This window comes from Lagenorhynchus albirostris, chromosome 11, assembly GCF_949774975.1.
Source record: "Lagenorhynchus albirostris chromosome 11, mLagAlb1.1, whole genome shotgun sequence".
Classification (NCBI taxonomy): Eukaryota; Metazoa; Chordata; class Mammalia; order Artiodactyla; family Delphinidae; genus Lagenorhynchus; species Lagenorhynchus albirostris.
This window is the reverse complement of record NC_083105.1, coordinates 95,421,962-95,440,325: the sequence shown is the minus strand read 5'-3', so window position 1 is coordinate 95,440,325 and position 18,364 is coordinate 95,421,962. Positions and strand designations below refer to the sequence as shown.

General features: G+C 45.2%; 1 protein-coding gene across 7 annotated transcripts in view; it reads left to right on the top strand.

Moving 5' to 3' along the window:
- The window catches only part of ETV6 (ETS variant transcription factor 6), a 241,102-nt gene that overhangs the window by 182,187 nt on the left and 40,551 nt on the right, over positions 1-18,364 (top strand). For all 7 annotated transcript variants that reach the window (XR_009543592.1, XM_060166889.1, XM_060166887.1 and 4 more), the window contains one exon: positions 7,775-7,939. Coding sequence is in view for 6 of the 7 variants with exons in the window: in XM_060166889.1 (XP_060022872.1) it covers positions 7,775-7,939 (165 nt within the window). In the remaining variant the exon portion in view is untranslated. The remainder of the gene's footprint in view (positions 1-7,774; positions 7,940-18,364) is intronic.

The following is an 18,364-nucleotide window of genomic DNA, read 5'->3' as shown; positions in this document are numbered from 1 at the left end:
CAGATGGTTCCATTTATGGCTGAACTGGAAAGATGTAGTCCAAATATCAGAGTATTTACACGCGTTGATAATTGAACACCTGTACCCAAACGGAGCCAATAACTGGATCAGTCTCCAGCTGAAAGAAGGTGGCTAGTGTGTCACCAGGGTGCTCTCATGTCAGCCCTCACCTAATCAGCGCTTTGTCGGTAACCTGTTGAGGTGACAGATGCTAATCAAAGCCACAGATGACATGAAGCTACAAAGTATAGATGATACTAGAGATGGGTCCAAATCTGGAGGGACTGCTGCAGGCTGGAATGATGATGGAGAATAGCAAGATGAAATCTAATACTGATTAATACACATCCTCACAGTGGGGTTCCAGACAGTAGCCATATATGTGCAGGGTAGGGAGATTATAGAGATGATAATGGCAAATAGCTATTAAGTGCCTTTGCTCTGTGCCAAATACTGTCCTTTGTATTTTGTATCGTCATCATTTGTATCATCTTACTCTATCCTAGCTTTATGTCATCTGCCGATTTGACAAGCATGTCATCTGTGCTTCAGTGCCACTTGCTTCACAAGTTGAAAGTTGTCCCCATTCTCCAGTTGAGGCGAGTGAGACACAGAGAGGTTAAGAAACTTGTCTGAGATCACACAGCTGGGAGGTAGAGTTTCCGTGCTGGTGCTCTGTGCCTACATGTTTAACCACTGGGAAAGTTCACACAGTCACTGAAACTTTTTTCTCTCTCTCCCTCTCTCTTTTTTTAAATCCTGAATTTAACTTGATGTCCTGCCAAAACACCAAATAACCTTAGACAGAGAGGCAAGGAGTCAATAAATATGGACTTCGGGCTAGACCAACTGGGTTCACATGTTGGCTCTTCCACTGGGTATGTGACTTTGGCCGTGTCACTTAACTTCTCACTGCTCCAGTTTTCTCCTCTGTAAATGAGGATAGTGAATGTTTCTATAGTACAGGATGGCTGTGGGGATTAAATGAGTTGCCTACAGAAGGCATTTAGAATAGTGCCTTTCACACAGTAAATGCTGGTAAGTGTTTGCGGTTACAGACATCCCTGGGTATCCGCATGGGGGGATTGGTTCCAGGACCCCCTCAGATACCAAAATCCACAGATGCTCAAGTCCCTTATATGAACTCGTGTAGTATTTGCATATACCCTACCTACGCACATCCTCCCATATACTTTAAATCATCTCTAGATTACTTATAATACCTAACACACTGCAAATGCTATGTAATTTGTTGTGACTACGATGTAAACGCTATGTAAATAGCTGCTAGCACACAGCAAATTCAAGTTTTGCTTCTGGGAACTTTCTGGATTTTTTTTTTCTGAGTATTTTTGATCTGCAGTTGGTTGGATGTGGAACCTCGATACGGAGGGCAACTGGAGAATCCATGTGGTGGGGTGTTAAGAGTTGGGGCCTGGTTTTCAATCCCAGCACCACCATTTCCATTTACCGTGTGTGGCAGTTTTCTCCTCTACAAAACGAGAAGGAATAACCGTTGTAGTGAAGACTCATGTAAATGCTCAGTAATTGTTAGCTATTATGATGAACAGAAACATTGTCCAGAGATAGAAAGGTTCTAGCCCTGCTTCTGGTACTACTTTTAGCAACAGGAGGCAAATGGCATCTCCAGAGGAGGCAGGCAGGCCTGTAAGGCTCTAAAAAAGGCAGTACAGAACTTCTGTTTGGACCAATGAAGGATGTTTAATCTTAAGGCAAGATGACTAAGCAAGGAAGTGATAACCTTCCTCACTATGTCAAGGGTTACGGAACTGTTCGGTGTCATCGAATCTAGTTATGAGACACCGTGGGAGGTTGGAAAGAGTCAGGGAACCTGGGGGAACTTGATCCTGATTCAATCTCTTATCTTTTCCCAGCTTCAGTTGCCTAATGAATAAGAGGCAGTGGGAGTTGTCTTCTACGATTCTGTCCTCTAAGCCACAGAATCTGCAGCCAGTTCCTGTGTACACAGAACATTTAGGATAAAGGGTGTTTTTGATGAATGTTTACTATAGCAAAAGAGCTTGAATTGAGTATTACGCAAACCAGCAACATCCTCTAATGACTCTGAGCCCCTGTTTCCTCATCTGTTAAATTGAAATGAGACTACCGTGGGTTTCACAGGGCTTTTTGGAGAATTACCTGAGGTCATACACGTGAAAACACCTTCTTAAAATGTTGTTTATTATTGCCGTTACCGGGTTATAAGTTTTCCAAGAATTAGAATATAAAAAAATACTCGTAAGCACCAAACTCTATTTAAAGTAACTTAATCTGTTTTCCGTGATTCAGAGGAGGCTTCAGGAAGTTACAAAATCTCAGGGTCATTGTCGTGAGCACGGAGTAGCTCTGTAGGAAAAGGGTCCCAGCTGCTTGTAAATGGGAGCGTCTTGACCGTATTAAACCCAGAAGGGAAGAGAGATCACATACTCTAAGCCCCTCGTTTTACAGATGAAGCCACTGAACCAAAGAGAAACTGAGTGGCCGGCCCAGCATCACGTGTTAATTAATGGCGGATCTGGGAATAAAATCCAGGTTCCTATCTCTCAGCATGCTTTCCGTCGTTAGTTTAAACATAACTCAAAAAGTCTGAATCGAGGCTAAGAGTGTACTGATGAATGTGGCTGCTTCTCTGAACATGGAGTTGGAGAGCTATCACAAGGAAGTTTAAGGGTCTGGGTATGTCATTGAAGGGTACGGCCCCATGAACTTGACTTGACCCACTTGGGAAAAAAAGTGCGGTGGAACTCTTAGTAATTTTCTTAATCATAGCAGTTCATTTCTTCTGTGCAAAATCCTTCTCAACTATGCTCTGAAATTAATTGGCGTTAAAAATGCAGGTCTTGGGGTGGCTTTCACAGGCTTGTTATGTGCACAGGGAATAGCATAATGTAGGTACGGAATAATGGTCTCTCTCTCTTTTCTTTTTACTAGTGATCATTAACGTGTATATTCTCCAACTTTGTTGAGCTAACATTGCAACACGTAACTGTAAAACAAGTTACATGTGATGCGTTCCTCCCTGGTCTTGCTCGTGTTCTGTTACACTAGCAACTGTCTACGCAGGATTGGCGTGTGCACAGCAGGTGCCTGTGAGCAAGTAGCTAGTGACGGTAGAGCCTTATTCCTGGATGCATTAAAAGCAGAGTCTCGCCTACACCTCCCTCTTCTTCCCATGTATAATCTCTTTCTCCAGGGATCTACAGGGGTTTTTTTGCTCTATTTTTAGTCTGTTGATAACTTGAGAAACCTCCCAGGATCAAAGTCTCAGAGGGGCAGGATTCATTTCACTCAGTCTTTTCGGAATCCCCAGTGGATGTTGAAAATCAGTCTGCATTCTGAATCTGGATGGGAAATACGTGGGTCAGCAGAACGTGGTGGATAAGAGCACAGGCTCAGAAACCCGGTGCCCTGGGTTCGAAATCTCAGCTCCTCTTGTGTTTTTGGTCACTGTGGTCGTGTGCCTTTGGGCAAATCCCTTAAATGCCCTGGGCCTTAGTTTCATCAGCTGAAACCCCCTCTCATAGGTTACTGTGAGCATGCAGTCAGATGAACTGGTATTTATAAAGTGTTCAAAATGGTGCTGGGTGACTATTAAGTGAATTCAATGGTCCTGATTCGACGGGAGTGACTTCTCCATCCAAAGGTGTAACACCCAGGCCTTAGGGCCCTGAGGTTTGAGGAAAGGAGGCTTCTTTTTCCTCAATTAGAATGGCAGAGCGCATCCTACACCAGGACCTTTTTATTCTGTTGAATTGAAAAGGGTACAGCAGTGGGACTTGACTTTGAACACCAAGGTTTATCCGACCTCTTCCGGCTCGGTGCATGTGTCCGCATTCTCTCCCTGGGAGAGCGGTGATTCTGCATCAGTGTATCGCCTGGCCTCCAGCAGGTAGCCTAGTCTGTCGGGGTCACTTTTGTAAAACTGCTAGGATTGCCGTGGTGTTCCCGGGACGGACTGAGACTCGCCAGGTCCCCTTAGCCCACAAGCGTTCAGTAGGTCCCTGGTGAGGGGGTTTCCACGTGATGGTTCCACTTGCTTCGGGGGCTGGGCTGTGGGAGAGATTAATGGGAAGTGAAAAGAGAAACAGTTGTTCTTAACCGGCAGGGCTGTTTGGAGTGTGCGCCTCTTCTTGTATTTAGGGAAAAGATTACTCATGCGTATTTTCTTCCATAGAATATAAAGAACCTCAAATTACTACTGTGTACCCACCCCCTTCTCACCCGCCTCCCTCACTTCAGTGTCTCCTCTGCAGAAACTTCAGCATTTTACTCTCATTTCCCCTCCCGAGCGGGATTCGGTTCTGTATTTGCTTTGGCACTCCCTCTTCCAATAAGCTACCCCCGTCCTTTTTCCTGTTTCTGACCAAGCATCTTCTGCCCTGCGGCCCTCTTGCCCCAAGGCAGTTGCTTAGGCCATGCTTGTCTGGTCCTCACATTCGTCCCCTAAAGGCTGGCTGTGCTCTTGCCTCTTGTGTGAAGGAGAAGAAAGGAAAAGTCCCTAATAACTAATCACTCTGCTGTTCCCGTTCAAAGGTGACACCATTGAGTGTAGGAAGTCAACTCTAAGGGTTTGTGTTGTTCTTTTTTTTAACCAGTTCAAAAGTTGAGGTCTTGCTGAACCATTTTCACACACGCCCCACACACACACCTCGCTGTGATCCCAGATATGCATTTTCAAGGTCATTGGGAAGAGCTGGGATACCTCCTATCTCCAAGGACCTTTTTTTTTATTAACTTTCTAAAAATGCAATTTTTTTTAATGTATTATTTATTTGGTTGCACCAGGTCTTAGTTGTAGCAGGTGGGCTTCTTAGTTGTGGCTCACGGGCTCCTTAGTTGTGGCACACAGCCTCCTCAGTTGCGGCATGCGTGTGGGATCTAGTTCCCTGACCAGGGACCGAACCCGGACCCCCTGCATTGGGAGCGTGGAGTCCCATCTACCGTACCACCAGGGAAGTCCCTGAAAATGCAATTCTTAAAGGTTACAGTTATTACCAAATACTGCCTGTATTCCCCATGTTGTACAATACATCCTTGAGCCTCTCTTACACCCAGTAATTTGTACCTCCCACCCCCCGACCCCTATATTGCATCCCCCGACCAGTGGAAACCACTAGTTTGTTCTCTGTGTCTGTGAGTCTGCTTCTTTTTTTGTTATATGCACTAGTTTGTTGTATATTTTAGATGCCACATACAAGTGATATCATTCAGTATTTGTCTTTCTCTACCTTATTTCACTTAGCATAAGGCCCTCCAAGTCCATCCATGTCCCAAGGACCTTTTTTTTTTTTTTTAATGTTATTTTATTTTTGGCTGCATTGGGTCTTCGTTGCTACAGGCAGGCTTTCTCTAGTTGTGGCGAGCGGGGGCTGCTCTTCGTTGCAGTGCACGGGCTTCTCATTGCGGTGGCTTCTCTTGTTGTGGAGCACAGGCTCTAGGTGCACAGGCTTCAGTAGTTGTGGCTCACAGGCTCTAAAGCGCAGGCTCAGTAGTTGTGGCTCACGGGCTTAGTTGCTCCGCGGCACGTGGGATCTTCCCGGACCAGGGTTCGAACCCGTGTCCCCTGCATTGGCAGATGGATTCTTAACCACTGCACCACCAGGGAAGCCGAGGACCATTTTTAATAGGCATTGCTTCTTGGCCCAGTCAAGAGTCCAAAACAAAACCTTGAATTCTTTAGTGGCTGTGTTTATCCTAAAGATCATAGAGCAGTAACATACTACACGTTATTATTTTACAATGCCCCTTTCTTCACGTGAAAAAAAAATCATAAAACTTAAAAAACAAGGAAAAAACTCTCAATGCCCATCTCTAATTATGTCAGTGCCCAGAGTGCTTTATTGGTGCCCTACACAGTGGACCAGTTTCAAAGAGACTTCCCCAGAGTCCAAGGAAGCCAGCTGCCCTTCTTTAAAAGTAGACTTTGCAAAGAAGCCAACTGCAAGACAGAGCCAGTTGTCATGCCCAGAGGCCCTGGATCTTCTCAAGGGCATCTGAGCCATTCCATTCCCCAGTCCACCCGGGAGGAAAAGCAGCCCATCCAAATAGACCAGACAGTGCTTTGTCATGCCTGACATAAGGATGAAAGGTGCTTCTTTCCAGGATCAAACTGAAGGACACTTGTCAGAGCACACACTTGGCGTCTCCTTAGCAAGCTGGAGTAACTAAATAGAGAGACTGACGCTCCTCTTAGCAAACACTGATTCTGTTGTATTTGAACTATTAATTCATACGATATTTTAGAGAATAAAGCACTCTTGAGCATCTAGCTTCTTCTAACCCCTCAGTTCTCAGACAGCTTGGTTTCAGGATTTCTTTTGATTCTTTAAAATTATTGAAGACCCCAAAGAGCTTTGCTCATGTAGCTTCTATCTATATTTACCATATTGGAAATCAAAACTGAAAATTTTAAGTATTTGTTATAATATATATAAAAATATTGCTTAACTCACTGAAAAATAAGCCAAGTAAATGTTAACATAAATATATATTTATGAATATATTTTCCAAAACCAAAAAAAATGAGCGTGGCATGCTTTGTTTTACATTTTTGCAAGTCTCTTTAATGTCTAGCTTCATAGAAAATGGATGGATTCTCATGTCTGCTGTCATATCACATGCTGTGTAGCCTCTAGAAAATTCCACCATATGCTCATGAAGGAATGAGAATGAAAAAGGCAGAGATAACCTCTTAATATTGTTGTGAAAAGAGTTTTGACTTCATAGACACCCTGAAAAGGTCTTGGGAACCCTGAAGGGTCCCTGGATCACACTTTGATAACGACTGCTCTAAACCACTTGAATGATATGTCCAAGATTTCCTGCAACTGCAAAATCAAATAAAAACAGATTCACAGTCAGGCTTCCAGACAGAGACCCAGCCCGAGCCATCCTCTCAGCTCCCTTTCACCCACTCCTGTCCGACTCAGACTTCAAGTACCACCCCTACCAGGAAGTTCTGACATCAGCAAGTACAGTAAACAGGCGAGAGACCTTTTATCCTTACCTTGCCCTCTCATTCCCAGAGGCTATAGCCTGATAGCTTCCCAGAGACGAGTGCGTTGCTCTTCCTGGAAGAAGTTTCAGGGAACACTTCATTATTTGGCATCTCTGGAAGGTCAGGCCCCGCTCTGGAACATTCTCACTTTGAAAGGACGCTGGGCTACAATCAGATCAGCTCTGATTCTTTTTTTTTTCTTTTAACATCTCTATTGCAGTATAATTGCTTTACAGTGGTGTGTTAGTTTCTGCTTTATAACAAAGCGAATCAGTTATACATATACACATGTTCCCATATCTCTTCCCTCCTGCGTCTCCCTCCCTCCCACCCCAGCTCTGATTCTGAAGTCGCCTCCAAAGCACACTGACATTTGTCATGACTCTGAGCCCCCTCAGGTGCTTCAGGCCCACTCCACAGCTGCACCTTCAGGGCACACCGGGAATCCGGACACCCCTGGAGCTGCGGCCGGCCAAGGAAGGACAGGGCTGTGAGACCTACGGTTCCTTAAAGACATAAAAAGGGATTCCCCCCCCATCTTGCCTCTAAATAAAAAGTTCATTTGATATCGCACTTTGCCACTCATGAAGCTTGAGTTTTACGTGGGATTCAGAGCGGAACCTAAGGGCTCTTCGGATACGGAGACTCAATTTCATTAACCATTCGGAAATCTTTGCCCTTTATTTCAACTGTCTAACTGACAAGACCTTTTTTCTCTGTCTCTCTTTTCTTTCTGCCTTGCTGTCTCTCCAACAGGCTTGCAGCCAATGTACTGGAGCAGAGATGACGTAGCCCAGTGGCTCAAGTGGGCTGAAAATGAGTTTTCTCTAAGGCCGATTGACAGCAGCACGTTTGAGATGAATGGCAAAGCTCTCCTGCTCCTGACCAAAGAGGACTTTCGCTACCGGTCTCCTCATTCAGGTGAGGGTCTGGACTCCGGACACGGGCTCAGCCTGGAACGTCTGGTAGCCAGAGTTGGCCTTTGTCACCACTTAGCCTCCCAAGAGATCTCCACATCGTCACCGCGAACGCAAGGACAGTGACCCAGCTTAGTAGAGGACAGATCCTGCTGACGTAGGCCAGTTTGAGGGGAGAAGAGGAAGAATTTCCAGGACCGGGGGAAACTTTTAAGGTTAGGAGAAGTAACCCAGTTCGGACCTATAGACCCTGGTACTTAAGGGATCTCATTGCACCACCAAATAAGGAAGAAAATGCCTTCTGACCCTCTCTCTCTGCCTTGCTTCTGATTCTGAAGACTTTTACAAGAGATGCTTGAGCGTGAGTCTAGATTGCAAACTGCTCAGTTAAAAACAAAGACAGGAAGATTTCGCTGGCGGTCCAGTGGTTAAGACTCCGCACTCCCAGTGCAGGGGACGTGGGTTTGATCCCTGGTCAGGGAACCAAGATCCCACATGCCGCATGGTGCAGACAAAGAAAACAAAAACAAATAACAAAAGACAGCAGAGGCAGGGGAATGAGCACTGCTGAGGCAGGAGGAGTAGAAAAGGAAAGAAGAATCGAGGGAACGAGAGAGAAGGGCTGGGAAAGGTGGAGATCCTAGTAGCCCAGGCAAGTTTAGAAACAAATGCCCGGGGCTTCAAGTGATTTCCTGTAGAAGTACTGAATTCTTTGAAGTAATGCGTCTTGTAGCTTGTAGAACCCCTGAAAAATACAAGCAACGCATCTAACGAGAAAGATTTGTCAAAATAAGGGCTCCTGAACCCACATGGGAAGGTTGCATTCAGTAAGGAGCTTTTGTACCTGCAAAGTGTATTCCTGACGTGGGGAAGGTTTCAGATATACTTTCCAACTTCATTTCTCACACTTGATGGGTATTTTGAAGTAGAGATTTGGGAACTCCATATGTCCAAGGGGAACTTTGGTCTCAGGTTTCTGCCTCTTGAGTGCAGTTATTCAAGGACTGATGGGCCCTCCCTCTGTCAAGTCTCACCGCCAGCCCCACTTCGATGCAACTCGTCTGGCAGAGACTGTGTCTTCTTGACTGAGGGCAGGGGTCCCTCAGGAGGTCTGTGCCCAGCTACGTTTACCCCGATTTACTCCTGGAGGCTGGCCGGGAGTTAATACACTAGCTAACCGCCACGAGGAAACAGCCCCATCACAGAGGGTAAGATAAGGGTGTGTATGGAACAGTATCGCCCCAGCTTTTCCCAATTGCAGCAGAACCGTTTATATGAGGAAATGATAAAGGGGAAGGTTCCCCCAGAAGTATAGATGTTAATGGAAACTTGAAAACTTAAATCAAGGCTGAAAAACAGATCATTGCTATGGTTTTATAAGGGACACAAACCTACCTGAAACATTTGGTCTTCAATCATTGATTCTTTCTGTAGCCTCAGAACAAGAAAACCGTCAAACAATGATATAAATAAATAAATAAAACTAACCTAAAAGGAACCTCGATAGTTCCTTTTAATTTAATGCAAAAACACTTCCCTTTTCTGTTCCAGTGGAAACTCAAAGATTATACTCAAAGGGGCAAAGTTACCTATCTGGAGGAAAAGAGCTCTGACTCTTTAGGGTTCCGGAGAAATTACTCATGTCAGGCAAACAGAGGAAAACACAGTGATGTGTTTTAACTTGATTTGACTTAGACTTTGTAAATCTGCCTTCCCCCCACCATATCTCAGGCGTTCCTTTTTGTTGCTGATTTATTTTTCTGTCCGGTGACCTCTCAACTTTCCTTGTGAAACCAGGTTCTCTCTGCTCAAAGCTGGGAGCGAAGATACACAGAACCTGTCAGTACGCCCTTACCACTTTGTCAGGTCTTTGCCGGGTGGGCCACGTGGGAAGCTGGACAGGAGCCTGCTGCCCAGTTGGAGCCAGGATTGCACTGAACCTGAAGGCGCAGGGAGCTGGGGAAGGAGAGAGCAGAGTCGGGTGGGTCTCAAGAAAGCAGGAGTGAAGTTGGTCTGGGACGTGAAGGATAGAACTGAGTGGGTGGGTCACTGGAGCAGCATTAACTTAGTGTGTTTCGGCGGCGGTAAGGAAGCCCCCCTACGGATGGAAGAGGCAGCATGAGGCTGGTGCGATAGTCGGGGTGTGGTGCTGTAACCACGGTTAGGAGGGGGCAGTAGAAATTCATTCCGTGAGTGTTCCCTGGGCAGCCCCACATCAGAGGACGGAAATTTGGGCTGAAGGACTTGAGAGATAGAGATGACTTCCAGTTGGGTTGTCCAGTGAGGCTCAGTGGTGTGGTAGTGGAGCCGGACTTTGAAAGCTTTGAAAGGTGAGCAAGCGGTAGGTAAGGAAAGGTGTTGAGGCCAGTTCGTGTGGGGGAGGAACTCAGAGAGGAGGCCACGTGAGCTACACACTGTTCATCGTCACTCATCACCGCCCCCCTCACCTGTCTGCTTGCCTCTTCATGTCTCAAGTTCTGCTACTTTCTCCAGGAATGCTTTCCCTGGCTCCCATCCCTGCATTCCTGATTCCACCCCACCTTCCTTTCCTCCACCTCTCCCCACCTCGGTCTGGGCCCTCTTTTATCTCAGAGGATTTCCTAATTCTGTCATGGCCCCTGACACACACACACACACACACACACACACACACACACACACACACACACACACACACACACACACACACACACACACACACACACACACACACACACACACACACACGTCACACACACGTCACACACACGTCACACACTGTGTTACATGTGATTGTTTTCTAATCCGTATCCTCTCCCGGAGTAGAGAGTTCAGTCTGGACAGGGCTGTGTCCTGTTAAGCTGCCACGTCTCCAGCATCTAGTGCAGCATTCAGTCAGCACTCAATAAATATTGGTTGAATTATGACCCAACCTGAGAGTGCCTTAAAGCCCAGGTGAAGGAGATTGGATGTTATTTTGCAGGTAATGGGAAACCACTGAAAGGTTTTGATCAGGAGAACGATACGATTGGAGCTCTCCCTTTGGTATAGACATTTGCCATCAGTGCATAGGGTGGATTTACTGGGTCGCTAAAAGCAGGGAAGCTAGATACAGTGCTCTTGCTACGGTCCTCATGCAAGGTGCTGAAGTCCAGAATAGGATCAGTGACACCAGAATGATAATACTTCCAGCACTTTGGCCAAGCGATGCCAGGACATCCAGCAAGATGCGTCCTGTTCTGCAGAATCTGAGACAGGAACCAGGCCAAGCTGGGAATAATCATTTTGAGTATCATCCCCATTACATCAAGCTGAGCACAACTTTACACCGTAGGTAATTTAATTAAGGCATCAACCGGAAAGCCATGGACAGAATATCAAGGTGATACCTGCCAGTAGAGGCCATAAGAAAACTTATCACAAACAGGGGAGAATTGTCAGAGGGATTGGAAGACAGAACTAAGTAGGAGTTGAGAAGACCGTTCCCATGAAGTAGCCAGCCAGCAGGGTGATGAGGGCGTGATATACCTGCTCACATTCTCCTTAGATAGAGACAAGGTATAAATAGAAAACCTTGTTTCTCTCTCAGATGTAACATTTGGTACTGCTGCTTCTGACGTGGGCTTTGCTTTTGCCTTTGGTGTAGATGTCGTGAGGCCCAGGTTCTACACGTGGCTCTTCCGCAGATCACATCACCTCATTTGCCCTTATTTTCCTCATCCATAAAATGGGATTTTCAGCGAGGGGATCCTAAACTCCCTTCAACTCTGAACAGGTCAACCCAGCTTCAGCCACTGAAAGTGTTAAGCTTCCAATAAACATTACAACTTCCCACCTACAGGCAGTAAATAAATATTCAAGAACTTGGTCTCCTTCGACCTGTATACCTTGTAAAACCTAGACTTCACCCGGTTTTTTCCTGTCTTTCCTGGGATCTTTTTTGCTGCTTACAACAAAGCAGCAGCTTCTCACTAGTCATGGGGCTGCTAGAATGAAGCAAAAGTACCTGGTGGCCGGCGCATCACCATGAATGGATGTTTATAGCTTCCTCCCAGCCACGTTTCCTGCCTGGCCTCACCCAGACTTCTGCTTTCTGTGTTTGGAAATAACATTCCTTGACACTACTCATTCCAGATGTAGAGAGGAGAGAACGGGAGCTCAATGAATTATAATTACTTGAACTACTGAGATACCTTAAGTCAAATATGGTAGCCTCTCTGAACTCCGCATTCTTTGACCAATTTAACAAACCACATTTACCGTGTCCACCTCCAGGACAAAGGTCCTCCCTTTTCAACCACTAGAATAAAATAGGGAATGTACTTTAAAATATCATCTCCAAACAGAAGATGTCAAGGTTGAATATAAATGGGGTCTAGTTTTTGAAATAATCTCTCAATCAGAGGATACGACAGGATGACATATTTATGACATCCTCAAAGTTAAGGAAAAAACGTAAAGGAATCTCAGCTTTATAAACTGTCACCCGGACAGGGTAATTTCACCTAGTCCTTGAGCGACTAGGTAGTTACCATATTAAATGGTCTGGGATGATTTAAATTCAAAGGAATTTCACTGAATTTTATGAATTCAGTGAATGTCTTACAATGAATAACTCTGTGTTTCTTGACCACCTTGAGACTGTGAAAACATATTAATAAGACGGAACAGACAAGTTAGCACTGATACTAACTTTTATTTAGAGTTGTTCAGGTGGAACGTATTTATGTACCCATTATTTAAATGAACAAAAAGTTATTAATTTAATTCATGTTAGACTTTCTATCAATGCTAAAAAAAAAAAAAGCGAAAAGCAAAACAAACATATTTTCAAAGTTCCTTCAAGCCAGTTCAGCAAAAAGTGAATTGGGGTTTTCCTAAGTAAATCAGTTTTTACCGTACTGCGGTGTGATGCTACAAACCTCTCCAACCCACCAGAACCTCTGACTTTGGAAATACGCTTTGCTTGTGATCTTCAAATATAGTAAAATTTCTTTGAAATTTCTTTAAAGTGAAAATACCAGTCTTTATCTACATATAGTTCCTTGGAAACCAACTTGCCTATTAATCTCTATTAAGCAATGGTGGGTGGTTTGCTGAATTGAGTAGCTGAATCAACGGGCTGTTTTAGACTCAAGTCACAGGGTCTGAGGCCGTGGGTCACAGAGGGGAATGTTAGCCCTGAAGTGTGGGAGTTCCAGCAGACATGACCCTTGACTGAAGACACCCGGAGTGGCTTCTTTCTTCCCTTGCTGTGTCTTGGAGCAACACAAGCGAAAAATATGTGTGTTACCCATCGGAGAAGTGCTTAGATAAGTCAGTTACAGGAAAGTCACTGCATTTCTTAGAACTTAGGTTATCCTGGCAGTGAAATTGTGGCGATAACTGAACTTTCTGCTGTACAGAGTCATATTTTAACATGTAAAACATACAACACGTCCTTAATGAACAGTGCACACTTATGTCACGGTATTTGGATTTTCTCACAAGCTTATTCTTTGCTTTATCTTACCTTATATTGTGTATCCAGGTAAAGGCAGTTGTCTTACTAAATGTCTCTTCTAAGTGATTTATTCTCCTCTTAAATATAATATTCAAATTTTCCCACAACCTGCTCCCATTTTTTCCCTGAGATCTCCGTGTCCAAGACATAGATACCAACTGAATTTCACATATTTGTTCCTAAGTAAAAGAGTAGGTTTATTTTTACGGTCACAGAAGGCACTCCGCATTACATTAAAATGTTTGTAATTCAAGCAGCCTACAAAAATGGATTGAATGGAATGCTTGGAAACTAAGATAGAGCGGAGTGGGAAAGCCAGGCCATCCCATGATGGGAACGTTTGTTAGGCCACCAGTGGGATCCCCCAGGCCTGTGTCTGCGTTGGTGTTCTCACTGTGGAATTTATGATGAAACTGAAGGAGCCGAGGCCTCGGACTTCACTTTGAACCTATCACAGGCAGAGAGGACCGGCAGAGAGAGTTTTCTCTGACAAATCTGAAAGTGTCCCTCCCACACTGTGCCTGCTTTCATTTACTTATTTATTTTTTAAAGAATTGGTCAGAAGGAAACTAAAATCTCTGAATAAAAACGGAAGAGAGAGACAGAGAAAAGAGAACAGTTTGCAGATGTAAGAATGTGTTACTTTAGATAATCTTCGTAGGAGGAGGTGTATGTAGTAAATCAGCACCAGAAAAATGCAAATTTTCAATAATGTGACGATTCTGCTTTAAACCTACTGAACCCAAGAAGTTAAACGATGTGAAACGCCTGGGGGAGAGGCTCTGGACAGTCTTGAAGATGACGCTCTGCACTGGTCCCAGTCTTCTGCAGCACAAGCCGTGTATAATAAGAACTTGAAAACTAATCAAACGCTTTCACTGATGACACCGTTTTAGGAAAATATTTGAAGGAAACAATCCAATAGAGGGACAAAAAAGATGCCCTTAGCAATTCTATTTATAATGGTAAAAACTGGAAATGCCCAAGCCACCCCCGATAGGAGACTTGCTAAAAAAAAAATGCGGAGAATATAAATATAGAGGAATACACTGTAGCTTTACGGCCATTCATTGAGTCACTTATTATTTCTTCAGTAGATCATACAGGGCCTTGCGGATCACGTTCAGCACTTTACATGTTATTTTAAAGACAGGTAGAAGCCATTCAGGGTCTGAAGCAGAGACTGGCATAATGAAGTACAAAGGTGAGAAGTAGGATGTAGGGCCGTCGGCATGGCTGGTAGGTAGGCGCAATGGCGGTGACTTAAACTAAGATGGACCAGCAGAGAAAAGGGGGTGATTCAAGCAGTATTTAGAAGGCAGAGTCTATAAGTCTTGGGGACCGATTAGATGTTGTATAAGTGGGAGAGAGGTGTTAAGGATGAGTGCCGAGTTTCTGGCCCGATCAGGTGGGCGTTTACTGCACTAGGAAACACCACGTGGGTTGTAAAGGCGTTTATGTCGAACACATAAGATGCGCGGTGCCCGGGTGGCATGCAAGAGGATGTATGTAGGAGGTAAGTGAAGGTTCTGGAGTTGAGGAGGTAGGTCTGGCTGGAGTAGATTTAGCATAGACAAGCTGATTGAAGCCATGGGAGGGGCTGAGATTACCCAGGGAGAAAGATGATGGGAGATCTGGGAGCCTTAAAGGTTGGGGAAGGAGGGAGAGCAGAAAGCCAGGAGACGGAGGAATGTCTGAAGCCAAGGGGTGTTCTAAGGCCGGGGGGCGAGTGCAGTGACTAGTGGTGATGATGTTGCTGAGAGGCAGCAAGTCCCCAAGTACCATTGCCCTTTGGGTTTGATGACAGTGAGGTGACGTCAGCAAGAGCGCTTTGGAGAGAGGGTTGGAGTGGAGACCAAAGGGCCCTGAGGAGGGAACGGAGAGGGCTGTGGTGATGACAGAGTTGGACAGCTCCTCAGGGAGTTTGGCTGCGATGGGAGGAGGGAAACAGGAACAGCACCCGGAGGGGAAGATGAGGACAGAGGTGTGTGCGTGTGTGTGTGCGTGTGTGTGTGTGTGTGTGTGTGTGTGTGTGTGTAGAAGACAGGAAACACTTGAAGCTGCTTAAATGCTAAAGAAAAGAACCCTATAGAAAGAAGTTGAAGGTACATTGTGAACTAGAAGGAAAGAGAAAGAAACCATGAACTAGAAATATCTGTATGAAATGATGTCAACTGGAAAAAAATTCCATTCTTATGAATGTGCCTTTACGAAACTTATGCATGTCCTTTAAAGACAAAAATATTGAAGCAGAGCAAATAGTTTCCAGATTTTTTGGAGACACATCTGTTAATAATTATCATAATCACAAGGGGTACCATCTCCTGAGTGCACAGGAGGGCAGACGTGCGGCTGGCGTACTTGTTCACATTATCTCATTTAATCCTCTTAACAGCCCTGCGGAGTCTGGGCATTTTTCTCATTTGAGACAAACGAATATTTAACTAAGCCTTGAACTAAGGCTCAAAGAGAAAAGTAGTTTGCCTCAGGGCACGCAGCTGTTGAGTAGAGGAACCAGGATTCAAACCTGGGACTTCCTTGCTCCAGAGCCCAAGCTCTTTCCTCTGAAAGTAAAGAAACTTTGTCATAAAGCAGAAACTAACACACCATTGTAAAGCAATTATACCCCAATAAAGATGTTTAAAAAAAAAGGAAAGAAACGTAGATATGTTTAACCCCCTAAACAGCATCTTTATGATCTTGGTCATCAGACACTAGTCTTTGCTCAGGCAACTTGCAGCAGTTTTATTCACTCTCGCTACTGTTCGTTTTGAACAAATTGCAAATAAAATCATAGAATTCAGGATTCTCGAAGTCGTTGCCTGGCTTTTAACATCAAGATCACTGATACAAAATTGTATGTGTGTTTAGTTTGTGGGTTTCTCTTCTGTGTGTGTGTGTGTGTGTGTGTGTGTGTGTGTGTGTGTGTGTGTGTGTGCGCGCGCGCGCACCTAGGAGTATATCCAGGGTTTTGGGGACCTGAAATTTATAATTTGAGGGCACATAGCTAGGTTTCCTTTCATGGGACTATACAGATAAAGGCCCCTGAAATTCACTAGCTTCGAGGCAAATTTACTTGTGCATGTACCTGTGGGTACATGAACCATGTGTGTATGCCTGAAGATATATGGAGAAACCAGCAAAAGCTGTTATCCCTTAAACAATAGCCTTAATTTCATTGCTTAGTACAGTAGGAGCATCTTTTATGTTTAGTACGAGTTATTCCTTTTCTGGGAAGACAGAGAAGATTTATCAAGAGTTGAACAGGCCAAGAGTTTTTTGAACAGTGCCTTTGAATTCAGGCCAGTGGTCATTAGCTTAGTTAGGTATATAGTGCTATGGCTCGTGCTCTTTATACAGCAGGCAAATAAATATAACTTCTCTTTTTTATTATTTATTTATTTATGGCTGTGTTGGGTCTTCGTTTCTGTGCGAGGGCTTTCTCTAGTTGCGGCGAGCGGGGGCCACTCTTCATCGTGGTGCGCGGGCCTCTGACTATCGTGGCCTCTCTTGTTGCGGAGCACAGGCTCCAGACGCGCAGGCTCAGTGGTTGTGGCACACGGGCTTTGTTGCTCCGCGGCATGTGGGATCCTCCCAGACCAGGGCTCGAACCCGTGTCCCCTGCATTGGCAGGCAGATTCTCAACCACTGCGCCACCAGGGAAGCCCCATAACTGCTTTTTAAATCTGTTCTTTATTCCAGAGGTCTCTTTGTTAAGATCACATTTGAGATGTGATCTCCTGTGTATAAGAAGATTTTAAGAATGTAGCAAGAAAACTGACTGAGTATAGGAGGAATCGGGGGCCAGTGGAGATGGAAGAGGATGGAGTGGGGGAGCGTCTTTATTTATTTAGGAAACTGTTGTAGATGGGATGCATGTTCTGTGCTGCTCCAGAGACCAAAACTAAGAACCGAGGTACATGAGATTGCAGAGGAGGCCAGATTCCAACTCAACAGAAGAACTTTCTGTCGACTAGAGCTGTCCAGAAATGGTTTGCTTACGTTGTGTCCGGCTACCCATCACAGAAGTTCTCAGCCAAAGCTACTTCTTGGCAGGGGAAGAGGAGGCAGGGGACTTTTACTGATCACAAGTTTGAGTCCATCTAGGAAACCTATAGAATCCTCTCTAAGTCTAAGATTCCAAGCCATTACCAGGCACACACTCTTCCTGCCAATCATACACACATGGCACATACGGTGGGTTGGTTTTCCCCCCAGAGTAGCGATGCGTTTGTGCTAAGCCAGCCACATTCCCCAGCTGAGTTCCTGGTTGCCGCGGAAACATGTCTGTGGATGGACTGGTCCAATTGTGGCCATACTCTGCAGTCTTAGAATTAAGTTTTTTCTTGGCCCAGGACCCTGGGCCCAGGCTCCCTCCCATTAGCCAGCTATCACAGGTGCCACTTACGAGTGTTACCTTACTAGTTCTTGTGGTTGAGTTAAAGAACTGGCAGAGCTCTGCCTGACCAGCCCCTCTCCAGCTCTCTCGTCCACTCAGAGAGGAGCCTTCTCTGCTGGGCTCCCTTCGCCAGCTTTGGGTTGAGAGGCTGGGGAGAGGCAGTACAGAAGGCCTGGGAGAGTATGGGGCAGAGCACGTATCAGCCCCGCTGCAGGCTTAGCCCAGTGGGGGAATGGCCTCACTTCACCTTGCCCTTTCTGAAGGGGGAACATAACACTGACCATGACCCGGACAGTCTTCCTTTGTTCTCCTGAGACCTCCTTCGGGGTCTACCGGTCTGTCCTAAACCACTTGAATGATATCCATAATAATAGCAGGAACAGCGGTGGTCACACAACAGCTGGTGCTTGCTGAGTTCTCACTGCCCGGTGCTGTGATGAGCTTATTACACACTTAACTCATCCAGTCCTCACAGGCATCCTGGGAGGTAAATACTGCCAGTATCGCCATTTTCCAGATGAGGAACTGAGGCCTGGAGAAGGTAAAGG